We start from the raw sequence: 18,425 nt of genomic DNA, 5'->3' as shown, positions 1-18,425 counted from the left end.
CTGTGTTCTGTTGAGTTAATCAATCAATGTTTTAGCAAAAATACTATACTATACTAACATTTTGACACTGATTGTGTCTTCATTGTACTCAGATTCTGGCTCTGATCAAAACACAATCAGTTTAGTATGTTTGCATGTTAAAAAGTTCACAAATTGATCAATGAACTCCTGTCCTTTTTTATTCATTTTGAAAGTCTTCAGCTGTGAAGCACCCGATCCAGCCTCATACTACAAGACGATGTACAAAGAACACTTTTTTAGTGTAGAAAAAAGCTTGAAAGCAAATATAAACCACTATTTATGATGTAAAATTAGATCATTTAACTGTCTATCACCATCAAATTTCCCTAATTGATAATTGACAAAAACAGTTTTTTTAAACAAATTTTGTTGAGCATTGTTTTTATGAGAAGATTATGTTGCTGTTTTGTTTGTTTTTTTACCAAATAAGAACTAAAATTGTATAAATGTTCAACAGGCAATAAAGTTAAGAAAATGTATGGATGTATGAATGTTTTTCTAGTCAAACCTAATTTTTCTCTCAAATTTTGGAACTTCTGAAAATGCAAACTAAAAGAAAACATAATCTTTAAAAAAATATATGTATACATATACACACACATACATATATAAATTCAGTTTGACTCTAAATACTTAAGCTAGAGCTCCCTGATGTCCTTAAATTCTTCCCTTTCTGTGAGACAGTAACAGTTCTGGTCAGTAACTCAAGGTCATTCACACAGAGAACCAAAACACTCCCTGCTGCAGTAAAACAAAAAAAACATTCAATAACTGCACAGCAAGAGAGAAAAGACGACTGTGGAAGCCACAAATCATACAAGCTGTGTTTTCTTCATGTCTTCATCCCCTCTGGGCAGCGCATTGATCGCCTCCAAGTTTCAGCCCCCAAATGAAAGGGGACAACTCCTTCAAAACAATTATCATTTCAAATCATCAATAGATGCACCGCGGCTCGCAAGCTAAATATATAATTTTCCATCTTTTTTTCCCCGTTTCATACAGGAGTGAAGTATTTCTGGTCCGAATGGAAGTCTGGCCCCTGGGCAGACACAAAGGGCCCTTTCCAGGTGGATAAGGAAATACTGCTGGGTTTGAATGGGGTCAGGGGTGAGGAGTTCAACGCTTTCAATAAATCACACCGAGCTGTTGTGACAACTGAGAGGAGTGTGGGCTATATGAAATATGTCTTTGGAGAACAGAGACTGGAGCCTTTGACCATATGAGAGCACAAAAAAATGTATATATTTAGGTGCTTTTTAGCTCAGCAAAGCAGCAGGCAGTTAGTTATCTGAAGTGGCTGACAGGTTTATCTTCCTTTTATCCTTCTTTAAGGAGGGATGGAGTGTACTGATGACACATTACAGCTTCTCTTTACATCTTATCTTTCTGGTAGAATGATTTTCAGCTCTGTCTGGGCTGTAAATATAAATGACCTAAATTGGGATGAAAGAATATAAGAAAAAAAATGTGGGTTTGTCAATTGTTTTCTGTTATATCTCCAATAATGTCCATCTTCCAGGTTTTATTCCAAATGAACTCTCACACTGCTAAAAATGTAGATTTTCTTGTGTGCAAAGAATGGGAATTTCTTGTTTTGGTTGATGTTGTTTTATCAAATTAAAAAAGGAATTAAATGTCTACATTGTAAATGTATTAGCTATTTGTTAGAGAGATCTAAAACTGCCGAAAACGTAGAGGAAACAATAAAATGGTCTTTAGTGGCAAAGAAAATCTTACTTGCTGCACTATAAAACTAAAGAAAATAATTTTATTAAAAAATTTCTAACATAAAGGTGTCATTCAAACCTACTTCTGGGATTTAATCCAGGTTTGGCAGACGGTTCGCCCCTGCCTGTCCCAGTTTCCCCACCCAGTGTGTGTGTGTGTGTGTGTGTGTGTGTATGTGGTGGGTCTGGTCTGCATTTTAATGGTGCTGGATGACATGTGTGTACTCGTGTCAGCGACTACCCCAAACAGTTGTAAACTGGCTGTTTATGAGGGTGAGGTGCTGTAGAAAAGCAGCACATTTTTGACTTTCACACCATCTGGTAAAAAAGAAAAAAAAAATGGGAAAGGGCAGCAACTATACTGATGTGGCGCTCAGTGTGAAAACACACGGGAGGGATTTGGACTGAGAATGGGCCAAATTTAGTCCAAAAATTTGGAATTGATTTGGAGTAGAAATGCTCAGTTAATAAGTTATAACTCAACCTTAGATTTATTGCTTCCAGGTGTTAACAGATTTATGTTTACATACAATTACAGTATATATACCGATGCCTCTTTTTTAAATTACTTTACATATTATTTTCAATATGTTATGAAAGTTTTCCAGTCAGTTTTAAATTGAGGTGAAACTGCTGGACTCCATCAGACCATTCAAGTAAAAGGCGATCTAAAACTTGACAGCTATATTGTCTCCTTCACTTTGTTTATATGAAGACAAAGCTAACATGATGACACCTACGTTCAGTGTCTATCCACTGTTTAGTAACTTCGTGTTAATCACCTGATTCATCTCACTAAATGACAACAAATGTTACACATTGCTGATCTGCTCATTTTCACGAGAATAAAGTGATGGTTGGAATTATACACAAGATCACAAAACCAAAACTCGTCTGACAAAAAGATAAGGGCACTTACATTTTAATATTGATGCATTGCTTAAACATTTTCTTGTGAGACTGGGAAAAGTTGTAGCAGTTGTTTAAAATCCTTAATGTTTTGATCCGTGGTTTCCAAAGTTGGGTCAGGACCTCACAGTGGGCCATAAAACACCAAGTGAGAGGTCTTAAAATGTTCCCCAGAAATCAAAGAAAATGTGAAAATGGCTGCTAAAAAACAACACTTTTTTCTTTAGTTGTTACTAAAATTGTTTTGAAAAGTAGTCACAAGTGAATAAAAAAGCATAATAATAGTTGACTCCTCTTCTTTGATTAGCTTATTAGCAATATTTGTCTTCTTAATAATAATTTGAATCACAACTTATCTGTCTTATATTACCTTGACATGTGCTTTTTGTGTGCTAAAAGCTAAAACATTTAGGAACTTCCTAGATTTATAAATATTATTTTAAATGAACAGTTGCCTAAATTATTCTGTTCAGTAATGCATGTAAGGTCCATTTAGTCAAGGCTACACCTTTAAATTCAGTGGAAATATTTGACATGCTTTGTGCTTAATTTCACACCCTAACACATACGGCCCTTTTCCATGGGCTCTACTCGGGTCGACCCAGTACAGCTTCAGATTCTTTCCATTAGGTGGTCCCAGTGAGCTGAAAGTGGTCCCACCCACTTTCAGCTCACTTCCTAGAACCTACTCAACCAGGGTTCCAAGCGAGTCGAGTCAGGCTGAAGATTTGGCGTCAGCAGACTGCAGGCCGTTGAATGGCGACGTCAATCACCAAAAGCACCTTCTTTTTAAGAAACCCACCATTTTTAAAAACCTCATAAACACAGCGTTTGTTTTGTTATGTAATTTTTTAAAACATATATATTATAACCAAATAAAATAACATGTAAACTCCAACAGCATGGTGATACGAGGAGGTGCAGACGTTTCTATGCTTGTTGGATAACAAAAGAACTCAGACAGGGCTAGACAAAATGGACTATTTACAACTCAGGTAAAGGTAAGGTGGCCTCTGCTCAGCACATTTGGAAATTGTGGCAGAGAATGGTAAGTGTTTCATGACTTTATTTCACTCATTTACCCATTGGTAGTAAGTTTTGGGCAGCTGCGCTATGATGACCTGTCCATATCTAGGTGACTCTCAGCTAATATGGAAAGCTATGAAGACCATGTAGAACTAAGTGGGATGGATTTGGGGTGAAGCAAGTTGTTCTGAGACTGGACAATCAAAAAACAGCTTTAAGCTGTTTGGATTAGTTATATTTCATTTAATATAGTATATTTTATACAAAGCAAACTACACTGATTGCACTATATGACTTATGCTCATTTTAATCCATGTTGGGTTTGCCAAAGATTCACCATATTATGTGACAAATAATAGCAATATTTGTAAGAAAAAGTGTTACAAGTCACTGCATAGTGAAGTAGTTTTCATTAAGTCACGTAACTCATTTGCTACTTAAAGTGTGGATCTGGGGCTCAATGCCCTGAGTAACTCTCTTCCTCACAGTTGATGTTAAAGTGCTTTGGCTAATTTCATGTCAACCTCTGTCATGAACCTCATCTCATGGCCCAACATGAATCTGTTATTCCTTCCCCACTGCACAAAACAGCTCAGTAACCAAGAAGTATTCACTTTAGAGCACTCCTACCAAGCTAAACAGCAGAAGATCCAAAGACAAACCCTAATTGTCTGTGAAACCAGTTAAAATGCAGTAACTGTTAGAGCTTGTCAACCACACTGGCAATTACGTTGCCACAAACATTTAAATTTGTGGTTTGGAGCAGAGTTTGAGGAGAATCGTGGTGTGCTAAGCAGATTCGGAAAAAAAGGCATAGATTTATTCAAGTTCTGGAGAGAAAAATTCATTTTAGGGAGCGGCAGAAACGGAGCCTTCGGCCTTCAGCAATATATAAACACACCATTATACAAAATTTAATAGTGCCGGAGTATGGCAGAGGGAACATGGGTTCAGATAGTATGCATGGATTAAATTACTGTACCAGATATCATAGTAATAATTGCTTTCATATGACTCTCTGAAAGTAAGACATTTTTTTTTACCGTTTTCCTCCATGATGAATAATGGGTGTGGTTTTTTAGATAAATAGACTGGTGCAGCAGGGGAGACTGGGATTTCAAGGAGGTATTTACTTACAGGAGTTCAATGTATATTAGGAAAAGACAAATCAGAAATGAATGTCAAAGCTGGAAAAGGGAGCTCAGTGATCCAATATCACAGGATAATTTGAACAAAATCTATATCAGAATGTTCAAATTACTTATTTAAATTGATGCAGGGTTGTATTCAAATCTGACCTTGTTACAAATCAAACTATTTGATTTCTTATTTAAGGACTTATATTTTAATTTTATGCAGCCCCATGTATTCAAGACTCTGAGGGTTGGTTTTGTTATGCTGCTTTAAAAAAATAAAAGAAAATAAAATATTAATTGGAGTTCAAAATCTGTCAAATGTAAGCTTTTGTCAGGTTGGGTGGAGGAGGGGGCGAACCCAGAGCGCAGACTCATGGCAAGAACTAAAAGGAACTAATTTATTAAGAGTAAAAGAACAAAACAAAGGCTGGCGTGGCAGCAAAACCAAACATAACAAAACCCATGAGTAAACACGAGGGGCAAGACAAGAAAACCAGACAGCGCATGAAGCGACAATGAACCAGCAGTGGAGGAAATGACCAGGTTTTAAAACAGAGGGTAATTAAGGGAAGTGGGCACAGGTGAGTGATTACAACTAGGATCAGGTGAAGATGGGCACAGCAGGAAAACGAGACTGACTGAGGAGAAGTGAACGATGACATGAAACAAAGACAAGGAACAAAAACAGAACTAAACCCAGACTAAACATAAAGGCAACTAAATAACAAAGTACGAGACACAAATAAACCCAAACTTAAACATGAAGAATATCAATAACCCCCAAATCCTGACGGCTTTACTTGTTTTATTTTGTTTTGCTTTGTGCATATATAGACGCCATAATCACAGTGACTTTGCAGTTCTTGTAATGTGTTAAAGGCCAACTGCTCTGCCATAAATTGGTCATTTATCCCTCAGTTTTGTTTTGTTTTTAAAAAAAGACTAATTAAAATCAAAACACAATAAATAATGCTGAATTTCTAATTTTCTGCACTGTTTAGAATTTTTGTTACATTACATAATCAAATATATACAACTTAAGAATGATTTAAATATATAATTTAAAATTATAAATAGTCATTGCAGCACATTCAAAATGTTTGTATCAGCTTCTATAATACAAATTACGAGGACACCCCAAAATCTTTTTATATCTTCAGTTTTCTTTGGCAAAGCCTTGTCTGTTTCAAACTAGGCAGTCTGACAGAAAATAAATTATCATAGAAAAACATTTTTGTTAAGTTGTTGTGGCAATAAAGCGTACTGAAGGCAAAAATGAAAGCCCACAGCAATTTTCCACATAACGTCAGTCAGGAATCTGCAGACTAACTCATGCACGCTAATGGAAATATGTTCAAGAAAAATATGCTTCTGCAACTACAAACAGCTCAATTCTAATTCCTTTAAATCTGATTTGAAGTTCATACTGGATATGTTTTAGGCAGTTATAGGTGACAAGTCCAGCTCTTTCCCAGAGTCTCGTTACTGGAGCAAGTCACAGAGACACTTCAGTAAAAGCGGAGTAGAAAATAATTGAGCCTTTAATCTGTTGAGACATCTTTTTGTACTGATTCAAAGGGACATGAGATGGTCACTGATAAGTCTCACAGCTGATGGTAACAGGGAAGTGAGTGTGCTGACACAATGGGCTCCATTGTATTGTGTGGCTGTGTGCATGTGCATATAGGGGTGTGTGTGTGTGTGTGCATGTGTGTGTTTGTGTCCTCTGACCCTTCAAGGTATAATTAAGGACACATTTTAGAAAGGCTGGTTTTGGGAATGACTTCTGGCTGGAGTCTCTATGTGTATGTGTGTGCATGTGTGTGAGTGTGTACCCTAACATGCTCCATTCCATTTCTTGTACATGTCAACCTAACCTGCCCTCCGTATGTCTAGGAGTTGTGCTTCTGGGCTGATTGGCCATATCAGTTTCACTCACCAGCTCACACACACATAAATACACACAGAAGCACACACCTTTAGAGACCAAGCCCTTGTAAAGGCACCTCCTTAGGGACACACCGTGAAATGTACTCCTTGTTAAGACTTATGTATGTGTGTGTGGGTAAGTGTGTGTGTGTATGTGCATGTGTAAGTGTGTGTGCCTGCTTTTCTTCAGCTGTTTCCTGTCAGTCCAAAAACCAGCAGACTGTGAAGGTCTCTCTTTCTACTAAATTCTCACTACTTTTCTTTTTGGAAATGACTGGAGAAAACTTCAAAGGACGATACCTGATGATATCATTGTATCACTAAAAGGAATTAAGGCTTCAGCATGATTTCTGTGCTCATATGCTCAAACATTAGAGACTTTGCAGATGTGCATGTGTGGCTATGCTCGTGTTACTAAATTTTGGGTCAGCTGCACTTAAGTGTTTAACTCATGGATTTACAGTTTAACACTCCAGTCCAAAAGATGGCAATATTGTGCTGAATTCTTGACTGTGTATTTGAAAAAAAGGTTTGAGTAAGACTGAAAGAAATCTACACAATGTGTGTGTACTTATAGTGTGAAATTGTATAAATGTGAATAACTGAAAAATACCCTCACTATCTCATCAAAAGAAGCATTCTTTTTGTTCATCTTCTTCTGCTTATGATTATGCAGTTTTCTTTGTCCTTGGTGACATCTTACAAATTGGAGTTTTATCATACAGTCTGGACAGTCACAAACTCTTAGGTTGCACAACATCGACCTCAGAGAGACCTGATAAACTCTTGTTCACAGGGACCGATGATAAAATGTAGGTTGAGTGGACGGTTAAGCAAACAGACAAAATGAAAATCACATTGGACTACATATAACAAAAATATCTTTAAATAAAGGTTGTCAGCAATGCCTTACAACATACCACACCGATGAGCTTAAATTCCATTTCAATGAAAAAAAAGTTAAAAATTTGCAAATCATCCAGTAAAGTGTTATTGTTTATTTATGAAATAAAGTAGTGGTGTGGTAATTTGGTGGTCAGCGCTGTGGTTATTTAATCCTGAGACCAGATTGCGTCAAGAAGGCCATCTGGCATAAAACATTTGGTAAATTTTCTTTGTGAGTTTGCTCACTGTAGTGCTCTACCAAAGTAAATTTACAATTTTATGCACTCTAACTACTGGCAAACTCCCCATACACACCCAAGTTAAAGGCAATGTCTGTGCTGTTATTTTGGTTATATTTACTAGAACAATGACCAAAAAGAGGCTGCTCTACTACAGTTTCTTCCTCCCTGCCATGTCTGCTCAAACAGATCTGTGCTCTGTGGCTAGGGCATGCTTCCACAAGATGCATGCAGAATTTGGAATGGAGGCACAACTCGGCCTAAGCTTTCAGTTTCAATTGTGAAAGCATACACCTTTTATAAATAGATTTAAAGCTAGGGCGAGAGGCAGGTGTTTAATCACTCACAAAAATAGAAGCATATCAGTATGTAACAGCCTAATTCTGGCCTTGAGGAAAAAAAGAATTTGGCAAAAATTTTGTACATAAAATCAAACAAGTATTGTTCAAGAGGTCTCTTGGTTTACATCAGACTTTTACTCTCAATGAGAAATTTGTTGAACTTTGTCACAGTGGTGCTTTAAAAATATTAATGTCACTAGACAAGGACATACACAACACTGATTATAACAGTCAAATATTTGGTGTTTGTTATCTCAAAGTCATATACTTCAGTCTAACTCCTGATAGAAATGTTGTTTGTTGACGTTTAAAATGTTCTGAACTGTAAATCCTTAAATAAATACAGTGCTTACTTTTCATTGTGGCTGCACTTTATCAAATTTATATACAACCAGAACTACATATTTAAAATCTTAAAAACGTTTCATTTATAGAACATTTTTATTTCTTCATGTGTTTCATGTTATTCATAAGCACTGACCTGCACCAAAGGCAAAGAAGAAGCTCTTGTCCGGGTGTTCCTCTAGCAGTGCCTTGACCCTCTTGCCCATCCTCTCATTCCTCTTGTAAATGAGCTCCTGTCGGAAGTAACTGTCTATTTCCTGGGCAGTCACCTGCTCGCTGGGTGGCAGTGTCACATTATTGAAATTAGGGACCTTCAGTTGCAGGGGTAGAGGTTCAATCAGGCCATAAAGTGAAAAGTAAAATGAAGAAAAAATTTAGATTTAAACAAACAGGAGAAACAAATTGTACAAAATATATTCTGATTGTCTCTTTGACTCAAAAACCTGATGGGGAGTGTAAAGAAAAAACAAACAGAAGAGGTTGAGGGAGTGAGAGAAAGAAGAGGGTGAAGATTGTCAGAAGGTTAGGGGTAAAAGCAAAAGGTCAAGGGTTGTGTCAGTGGGACAATCAAAAGGTCAAGGGGTCAAAATGACTCTTTGCTTATTGAGTAGAGTGAAAGTAATTATGTGTGGACTAAGATAAGATAAGATAAGATAAGATAAGATAAGATAAGATAAGATAAGCTTTTGATAGAACTGACCTGTGAGGTATCATGATTGAAGATGATGGAGTTCAGATCTCCACAGTTGTAGTGCCTGATGAGGTCCTCGGTCGTGTATGGGACCTGTAGGCTTCCTGCTCTCAAAGACTCCTGCTGTAATAAAGTCTGGTTCAGGGCAAAAATCACCTGGAATGACACAACCAGGGATGGATCAGTTAGTACGCCTAGTGTAAACCCAAACATTTCCTTTGCGTTTGATACCTGCAAAAATACATTGACATTTGTTTCATTTATGACCATACAACATTGGCTTATTCCATTTTCTATGGTTGTTTATGTATTCTAGAAGGAGGAATCAGATTCAGAATACAAAACTAATCCCAGCAGGGAAATGGGTTGTTTACAGTAGCTCCAGAGAAACAAAATAGTAATTAATAAGTAATATTGCTCTTATGCCCATTACTAATAAACAGATTTGGGGTTTGAATAATAGTATTAGATACTTTTAGTAAAATGTAGAATCAAATCCATAACTTTTAGTCCATACATTTTTTTCTGGCAAAACGCTCCGCTTTATTGCACAGGTTCAGCTTTTGTGTGAGTGATAAATCAGCCAGTATTTGGTGTTGAACCCTGGTGAGCCCAAACCAATAATCAGCAGTCCAGTGAAAGAACACACACACAGTAAAAATACACTTCATAAAAAAAACTCTGAAAGTTGCACAATCTACACACAATGAGACTGAGGCAAACTTCCAAACAGGCAGTGCCACCACTCACCTCAGCGAACAGTCTTCCCCACACACATACACATGCATAACTTTACCTCTACAAAACATTTAACTTAAGTTCCATTAAAGGGGAAAGTTTTCATGGTTTACTTCTTTCTCAAAGGGAGCAATCAGTCAAAGGAAGTTGTGTTTCATCAGCTGTGGAAGAATGTAATTGGTGTCTGTAAAATAGCTGCACCTTTTTACAATTAGGTGTACATCTGTGTACAATATGCAGTCATCTGCATAGAATTTTAATCTAATAAATTTGGTTTTGATACACATACCGGGATTGCAATCAGGAAAGTGACTGTTTTTTTCTTTTAAAGTTCTATATTCTAAGGTGCTCTGATGACAATCCTTCCTCTCGGCTGTCCCATTGTGGGATCCTCGGTGCAGCAAAGGAGAGGAGGGCAGCGTGGAGCAGATGCCTTCTTGTCACAGGACAAAGAACCCCTCCGTCACCCTCTCTTCTGCTCTCCCTCCAGCTTTCATGAGCCGCGCATCAAAGTGGCGCTCTGCATATGAAAAGGGCCCTGTCTTTATACCACACAAATTAGCCTATCGCCGCCCCTCCCCGACTCACTTCACAAAAACACCCTCACATCTGTGCCATGTCCGTGAAGGAAGGCCCTCATCTGCAGGGTCTCCCCTTTTTCTCAGCTCTCTTCTCCCCTTTTTCAGCTCGCCATGCCTTTCAGCCCCTTAAATTATGGTCATGAAGGGAGGAGGAGAAAGGCGAGGAGGTGGGGGTGAAGAGGAGGATCTGTCATATATATGTACTTAAATAATAAGAAAGGCCTAGCAAAGGAAATAGGGAGAGAATGGACAGAAAAAATCAACTAAAAAGCAAATAAAGAACAGAAGCAGAGAGCAAATAAAACGGAAAAAAACTCTAATAAACTGATTTTTGTCTTTTTGCTTTGAGCGTCCCCTTCTGTTAGTGCACCGAAGGTCAGTGGGTGCATTTTCCCACTCAGCTCCTTTCATCAGGTCCCCCTGTTTCTTCTTCTTCATCACTGCGGTCCCCTAACCCGCCCCCTCCTGCACACACAGAGAGACACACAGACACACCCCTAGCTGATATCAAAGCAAGTGGAGCCAATGAAAGTCAATAATTGTCTTTTGTCATTGAAATGTCCCGTCTTGTTGAAATGGAATGGGGTGGGTGTGCATGTCTAGAGCAAACATCATCACAGTTAGATTCCCACATGTGGCGATTTGAAGTGTTCAGCGGCTAAGTTGAAAGTTCTCACTCGAGAGTGTGTTGGGTTAGTGTTGGATTTACAGAAAAAAAAAAAAAGACTGGAGAGCGACCTTTGTAGATTATCTCTGAAACGACAAACTGCGTTAATTAAAGATATGAAAATCAGCTTTAGGCTGAGAGCTGTCACTGCAAAGAAAAATCATAATGTTTAGTTGATAATTTGGCAATGATGATAGCACAAGACTTGTTGAAGTAAAAAAAAAAATCATTGTCATCAAGCTGACAGCAGTTGCCAGTTTAATGTATTTATTTATTTTTTTAAATAATAACATGGTCACTTATGTACATTTTGTAGTTTAGGTTTAAGACTAGTTTGCACTAAAACCAAATGAAGGCTTGCATGAACTGGTTTCTTTAAAGATTACCTGTTATTTTATATTATCATATGTACTCACAAGATATAGTCTGATTCTGCAATTTATGGGGTGACCTGTTGGCTTGTTATGCTGCAAAGGTCTCCTAAATGGGTGCATGCTCATAAATTTGACAACATGAGATTACTTTAGAAATAGATAGAGATGACCTGATGAGGCCTAGTGAGGAGAAAAGCAATCCATCACAACATGGCAATAGAACATCTGTAGGCTTTCATGCTTCTTAGTTTTTAGCCTAAATAAAACCAATACATTGCATAACAAATTATCCTTATATGTTTAAACTAAACACCAAAGTCAGCAGCACATTTTGTCTGCTTTAAATGTAGGCTGTTTGAGAAGTTTTGCCACAGACTGAGTATGCTATAATGTGAACAACATGTAAACACAAAGAGATACTCCTTGTATGGTAAAGCCTTTGGCTATTTCAGGTTCTTCTAATTGTAACTGCTGGAACTGGATTTAGATTGTTTCACTAACTTAATTTCCAATTCGGTTTTAATGAGATTCTAAAGAGGAGCATGTGTGTGCCCGCATGCAACAATCTTTCTGTGTGAGTGTTTTTCCTTTGTCTTATGACTGATAGTGTGTCCACGTATGAGTGGAAAACCATGTGTTGAAACAAGTGTTTCAAAGGTAGTCTGTGCACACACACACAAACACACACACATTTGCTTGCAGCCGATTCAATGAGTCTTGGCTGCCTCCCAAGTACAAATGAAGACCTCCAAACACTACTCTTGTTTCCTTCTGCCTTAGTGATGTTATCATAGTAATACAACTCTATCTCTTCTTCTTTCTGTCATACACACATGAGGCAGCTGGGGGGTAAGAAGAAGAGCAGAGATTTCTACCAGAAATAAGTAAGAATAAGGCAAACAAATGAAGCAAAAAGAAATAAAGAGACAAAAAACTTTACAGTAGATCTGATGTTATTTAAAAAAAAAAACCTTGTAGAAAAACACCAGCAGAGACAAAAACACAAAGCAGTAGACAAAGATGGATATTCTGAGTAATGTGTCATTGATGGTATCAGTAAAATGTTAGTCAAAGCAGTCAGCCATAAAACAAGTCCCATTAGGATGATTGCAGCTCTTCCAGAACCCCACAAAGATGCAGGGCCTAGTTTACAATTGTTCGCCAGAACAAGAACAGAGAGCTGTGCACTAAAACTGACCTTGCAACAATTGGAGTGTTGTTTTGGCTGATTGTGGTCATCTTCATTTTTGCAACCTGTTGCATACTGTGTGAGTGGCTCGTTGTTAAACCGAAAGAGCGGCAATGAAGAGTTTGCAAGCTGATTAACCTCCACAGACAAAACCAAAGAAGGTACAAAATCTGCTGAAAAGTAAAGCACATTAGTTAAAACTGTAGTTATCTCAGTGGATGCATAATGCACTTCTTGTGCAACTTCTTCTTATTCAGACAATGGAAAAACAAAGCATGTGTTGGAAAAAGCAAACGTGCTTATTTACTGCAGATTTATGACTAGACTAGCAATTTGATTGTTCTGTTTTCTTTAAATGGCAGGAACCTATCCATTTATTTCATTTTCCAGAGCAGTTTACTTGTCCCGGCTTGTTCGAACGTCTCTCCAGGTAAACAATTTCGCGTGTCCTCATCCTAAATGACTTCTTCACTTTCTAATGTTTTTATTTTTCTGATTTCATGTCATTTACGCAAGAGACGGAATGAGCACGCCCGGTGGCCCACTGTAAGCACTGTGTTCTGTTCTCACACAGGCTCAATAAGTCGTTTTATAACATAGGACTCAAGTACTGTCAAAGTAAAGACCAGCATTAAATCAGTTAGAATATGTCAACTTTTATTTCCAGCTGATTTGAGGGTTTATTGAGAAAACATTGTTCAATCACGTAAAAGATGGCCTTCTTAAAAGAAAAGGCAGTGGTGGTGCTGAATAAATTACCTATGTGAGTCAGTGTTTTCAAACTATTGAATAAATAAAAAAGATAAGCACTGTTCTTTACTAGTTTTTAGGCCTTGTCCACACGGAAAGTTTTTTCAAAACAAAAATTTTCCTTGTAAACACGGCACTGTTTCTACAGATGTCTTCTTCTACATGAAAACAACAAAAAACAACTAATACCCTTAGTAACTATGCCAAAGATGTATGTGGTGCTGTAATGCTGCCACAAAAATGTACCAAAAAACAGGAAACAAGGCATGGAGCATGTGCATAAAGCTTGTTCTCCGGGTGCAAAATGTAAACACAGGTAGAAAGAGAGAATGCCCTCAGGTCATAGGTTAGATTAGGTGGGGATATGACGCCATTGTTTTAAAAATGTTGCGTTTTAGCTGTCTGAACAAAAACACAATAGCGATGTTTCAAGATTTTTTTACTCTCAAGCTTGTTTCCAAAGAATACCTTTTGGGGGCTGGTAAAATTTGCTCCTGTGTGGACACAAGGCTGAAACAATAAAAAAAAGAAAACATGTTCCTGTGTGGGTCAAAAAAAACAAAAAAACATTCCCTTCAATTTATTGATTGTTTTAAGAATTCCTAATTGAATACAGCAAAAAAAATGCAGATTTAAGACTCATAAATAGTGAAGGTCTACAATAAATCAATTTTCCTATATTCCCTTACTGTTGCTTGAGCAGGGTAACAAGTTTTATTTCGCTTTAACGTGTTTTCATGAAGCTTTACAAAGAAATGTAGTGAGAAAATTTGTCCTATAGTAAATTTCATAGTCTTTTTGTTTGTTTGTTTGTTTTACATTTTGAAAGAGATGCCTTCAGTAGCTTGTGGGTGCTGTGGCTTCAAATATGCACCCTGCCTTATTCAGCAAGCATTTGTTGACTCTCTCCAACACACACACACACACACAGAACATTCATAAATCTCTCATCGCTACACAAGCTTTCACTTTTAGTCTGAAAACCTACAATTTGAACCCAGATACACACACCTGTCAAACTGAGTTATCTGCATTGTTCCTGCACTCCATCTTTCCACCCTTGCCCTCGACTTCTTTTTTTCTTCCGTGTCCTCCCTTCTCTCTTATATACTCTTGTCTTCCAGCACATTTTCTTTTACTTTCCTTCCTCTCCACTACACCTCCACTTTCATTCACAAACTCATCCTTCCATCATTCCTCCCTCCCTCTCGCTTTTGATCCCATATATTCCCTGCCTCTCCTCCCATCCATCTCTCCCTCCCTCTTTCCTTTTCTCCTTTGATCTTATATATCCCCTCTATCAGCCAGGTCTTTTAAGATTTGACCTCTGCATTCCTCAGGTCACTAATGACCTCCTAGCGGCGTGTGTGTTTATGCGCATGTAAGTGTGTATACACCTGTACAAGATTAGGTTCTTTCTACATGTGTTTGTATGTGCATGTGTACATCTGTTCATGTATATGTGTGCTTGAATGTTTCATCATCATGGATTACAGCAGCCTCCGCGGAGCTCAGAGTGGACCTTTGAAGATAGCTTTATTAATATTTTCCATTACAGTGCAAAAGAAAGGAAATATGGGGCCATTATTTCCTCCACAGGAGGGAAAAAAGAGAAAGTAAGAAAGAGAAAAAAAGCCAAGCCGCATAGGGAAAACTCCCCAGGCCCATGGCTTTGAATATAATGATGACCTAAAGTTGTTTTTCCCCACTTTTTGAAAGGAAAATCCACCCCCAAACATAATTGATATATCCTTTTCCTTTTGATCGTTGACAGTTCAATCTATGAATGTTAACGGGCACAACTCTCTCCCACAGTCAGACAGCTGAAGCCTATGAGAACACACAAACTCTCTTTCTTTTCAAAATGCGCCTCAGAAAGTGAACTGTCACTGGAACGGAAATATTTACACATTCTAAACTACAGTATTTCAAGCTTCACAATAGTACTGCAGAAGTCTTGCTACTTCTGATTATATTCATGGATTTTTTTGTAATATTTGATGCAATTATTTGATTTAATATATCCCAAAAAATCAAGAAACTTTCATGTTGACCATGGCATGTTCAAATATGCTTGTCGTGACTGAACAGCAGGTCACAGCCTCAAATCCATCTGTCTGTGAAGAAAAAAACTTCAGGGTTTACCTAAGAGTAAACCATATGCAACCTTTTTTTAAATTATACTAACTGGCTAAATTTTTATTCGACTAATCACGTCTCAGGATAGGCAATATTAAGTGAGGTAAACTAGAACCTGTTTGCTGAATCATACAAACAGAAATTATCAAATGTTTTTTCTTTTCCTAAAAGACAAGGCCATAAATTCAGAATGAGTTGTTTAAGCCTAATAAAGCGAATGTACTCAGTTTTCAAAATTCATTGACGCAGATTTTTTTTTAAATCTTTACTTGTGGCAACACAACTTTGTGGCAAGCCTTACGTTTGAGAAAAAGAGCGAAGAGCAAAAGGTCAGTCAGACACAGATGAGATTTATCTTGGGTTTAGTGTGTTGAAATAGCATTCACTTGAGACACAGTGGTTTTAATTTAATTTTTTTGTTGTTGTTTTGCAAACATTTAATATTTAAGTTAGCGTGCAGTCTTGAGTTTTCTTCAATATCTCTTTAAAATTCACAGTGTTTCACAAGTTTAAGTGTTTTTTATTCATTTTCTATGATGTTAAGATGGGGTAACATTTCCCATTTAGGACCTCAGATTACACTGACAGCTGTGAAACTGGTGGCCATCACACAAACCGCATTTATGGGAAAGCACAAATACACTTCTTCATCTCTTTCCTGCTGTGTGTTCTCTGTCTCCCTCACTTTGTCTCTGTCCAAAACCTGCCTCTCTCCCTCCCCTTCTCGATCTCACTCTTGTGCCCTGTAAAAACATTCTTGCGGGGTGCATTTACCTTGGTGCCTGAACGCAGCCAAATATTTAGGCTGTCACAGGGAATCAGGCTCAAACCAAATGGCTCAAGGTTTGTGGGCGTGTGTGTGTGCATATTGGGGATTGTGGTGATTGAAATGCCAACTTCTGAAACCCCCCACTCTTTCCTGGTTCTGTCCTGCCTGAGCAAGCTGCACACAATTCCCAACCAATAAATGATTAAAATAAGGCATTGTTTTCTTATGTTTGCTATCAGGAAAGCTGTTTAATAAGAGGTAACCCAAAAAGAGTGATTAGCCATCTAATGCTAATAATTCTGATGAATCTGTACCAAATATTTGTTCATTTTCTGACATATTTGTCTATTTATTTAAACAAGGGGGGCAAAAATGACAGCTAATTCACCTGTCCTCACACGCTCACCGCGACTAAATTGAAGACAAATGTTTGAGAAATGGTAGCCACAGACATCCACAGTAGATTTCCTCTGCCTCTGTCTCTATCCATCACTTTTCCCTTTCTCTCTCGCTCTCTTTTGCCCTCACAAACACATACAAGCACAAAAGACACAGCAACCAGCCAGCCGCAAAGTCCATCCATCCACTACGAAACTACATGTGGATCGTACAAACACAGCAAACCACAAAGAAAACAGCCATCAATCTCAGTGCCTGTCCGTTGGCTGGACGAACATGGTGAATTTGGGACAACAAGAGTTTAACAAAAAACACAGCCAGTTCAAAACAGCTGCAAACTCTTAGTTCAGGCTTAAGGCCAGATTACACTTGAACGCTGGTAAAGGAGCAAGCAGGTCGTGATTATCAACATGTAATATAACTAGAAATAGAACTTGAAAACAGAAGTTGAAGCCACAATAGGCAGCTGCCATCTAGTAAGCTGTCAATTTGTAAGTCCCACTCCTCCATGTAAACAAATGGGACATTATACTGAATAAAACCTTAAAAAAACTTGAGATACTTTTCTTAAGATATGTCAAGTGTTGAATTTTGTTTACTGATTTAGATAGTTTTTACCTTTCTGCTGCATCTTTTCAAAATGTTTAGTTTCTAATAGTTATATGAGGCTTTAAATTGTCCCGTTACACTGTGATTGACAATGTGACAGCCTGTTAGCGAGCTGGGAGGGTGTGTACGGTCGACATCTGTATCGATGGTACAGCTCCAACATTACAATGTGGCTACTCCATCACAGGGGCAAATAGAGATAAATGTGACAGACAGCCATTCATGCTCTCACTCACACCTAGTGACGATTTAGAGTTACCAATTAACTGAGCATGCTTGCTTTTCGTCTGTAGGAGGAAACCTGAGTACCTAGGAGAAAACCCATGCATGCACAGGAAGAACACGCAAACTCCACACAGAAAAGTCGTCATTGGGTTTTGAACCTGCTTGTTGGCAACAGCTCTAACAAATGTGCTGCCGTGACTGCAACTTGTAGGTAAAAAAAAAAAAATCCACTATTAAATGCCCATGTTATCAGAGTTTCTTAAATCACAGAGTTGACAAACTGCTTTTTAGACTGAAGCAATAGGAACAAGCTTTTGAAACCCCAAACCCTGATGTCACAATGTGCATTACTGATTTAAAAACAATTACAAAGGTTTGAGTTAAATGGGTTACGACAGAAGGTATGCATTTAATAAAGTGCTTCTTTTCTGATATGGTAGGAAACAAAATCTTTAAACTTAAAGAGTCCCTCTAGTCTCTCACTGTACAAGATGATGGCTACAATTTTGTTTAGACGACTCATTCTAAGCACTGGAAAACAAAAACAGCACACAGCAGCACCAAAAATACCTCTCCGGTTTTTGACTCTGCAGAAATCAAAAAGATGCAGCAGGAAAGAAAAACCCACAGTGCTGTTTACGGGTATCTGCAATTCCCCTAAACCACTGGCACAGATACAGAAGTAAAACGCCGCAGGCACAGCAAAATGAAGAGGCCACGCAGATACCAGCAAAGA

General features: G+C 37.9%; 1 protein-coding gene across 1 annotated transcript in view; it reads right to left on the bottom strand.

Moving 5' to 3' along the window:
* The window catches only part of trabd2a (TraB domain containing 2A), a 46,861-nt gene that overhangs the window by 14,432 nt on the left and 14,004 nt on the right, over window positions 1-18,425 (bottom strand). The window contains exons 3-4 of the mRNA XM_017410497.3: window positions 9,259-9,405; window positions 8,695-8,869 (exon numbers count right to left, since the gene is read on the bottom strand). Of these exons, the coding sequence (XP_017265986.1) occupies window positions 8,695-8,869; window positions 9,259-9,405 (322 nt within the window). The remainder of the gene's footprint in view (window positions 1-8,694; window positions 8,870-9,258; window positions 9,406-18,425) is intronic.

The sequence above is a fragment of the Kryptolebias marmoratus genome, linkage group LG14 (genome assembly GCF_001649575.2).
Source record: "Kryptolebias marmoratus isolate JLee-2015 linkage group LG14, ASM164957v2, whole genome shotgun sequence".
Taxonomy (NCBI): domain Eukaryota; kingdom Metazoa; phylum Chordata; class Actinopteri; order Cyprinodontiformes; family Rivulidae; genus Kryptolebias; species Kryptolebias marmoratus.
This window is presented reverse-complemented; position numbering and strand designations above follow the sequence as displayed.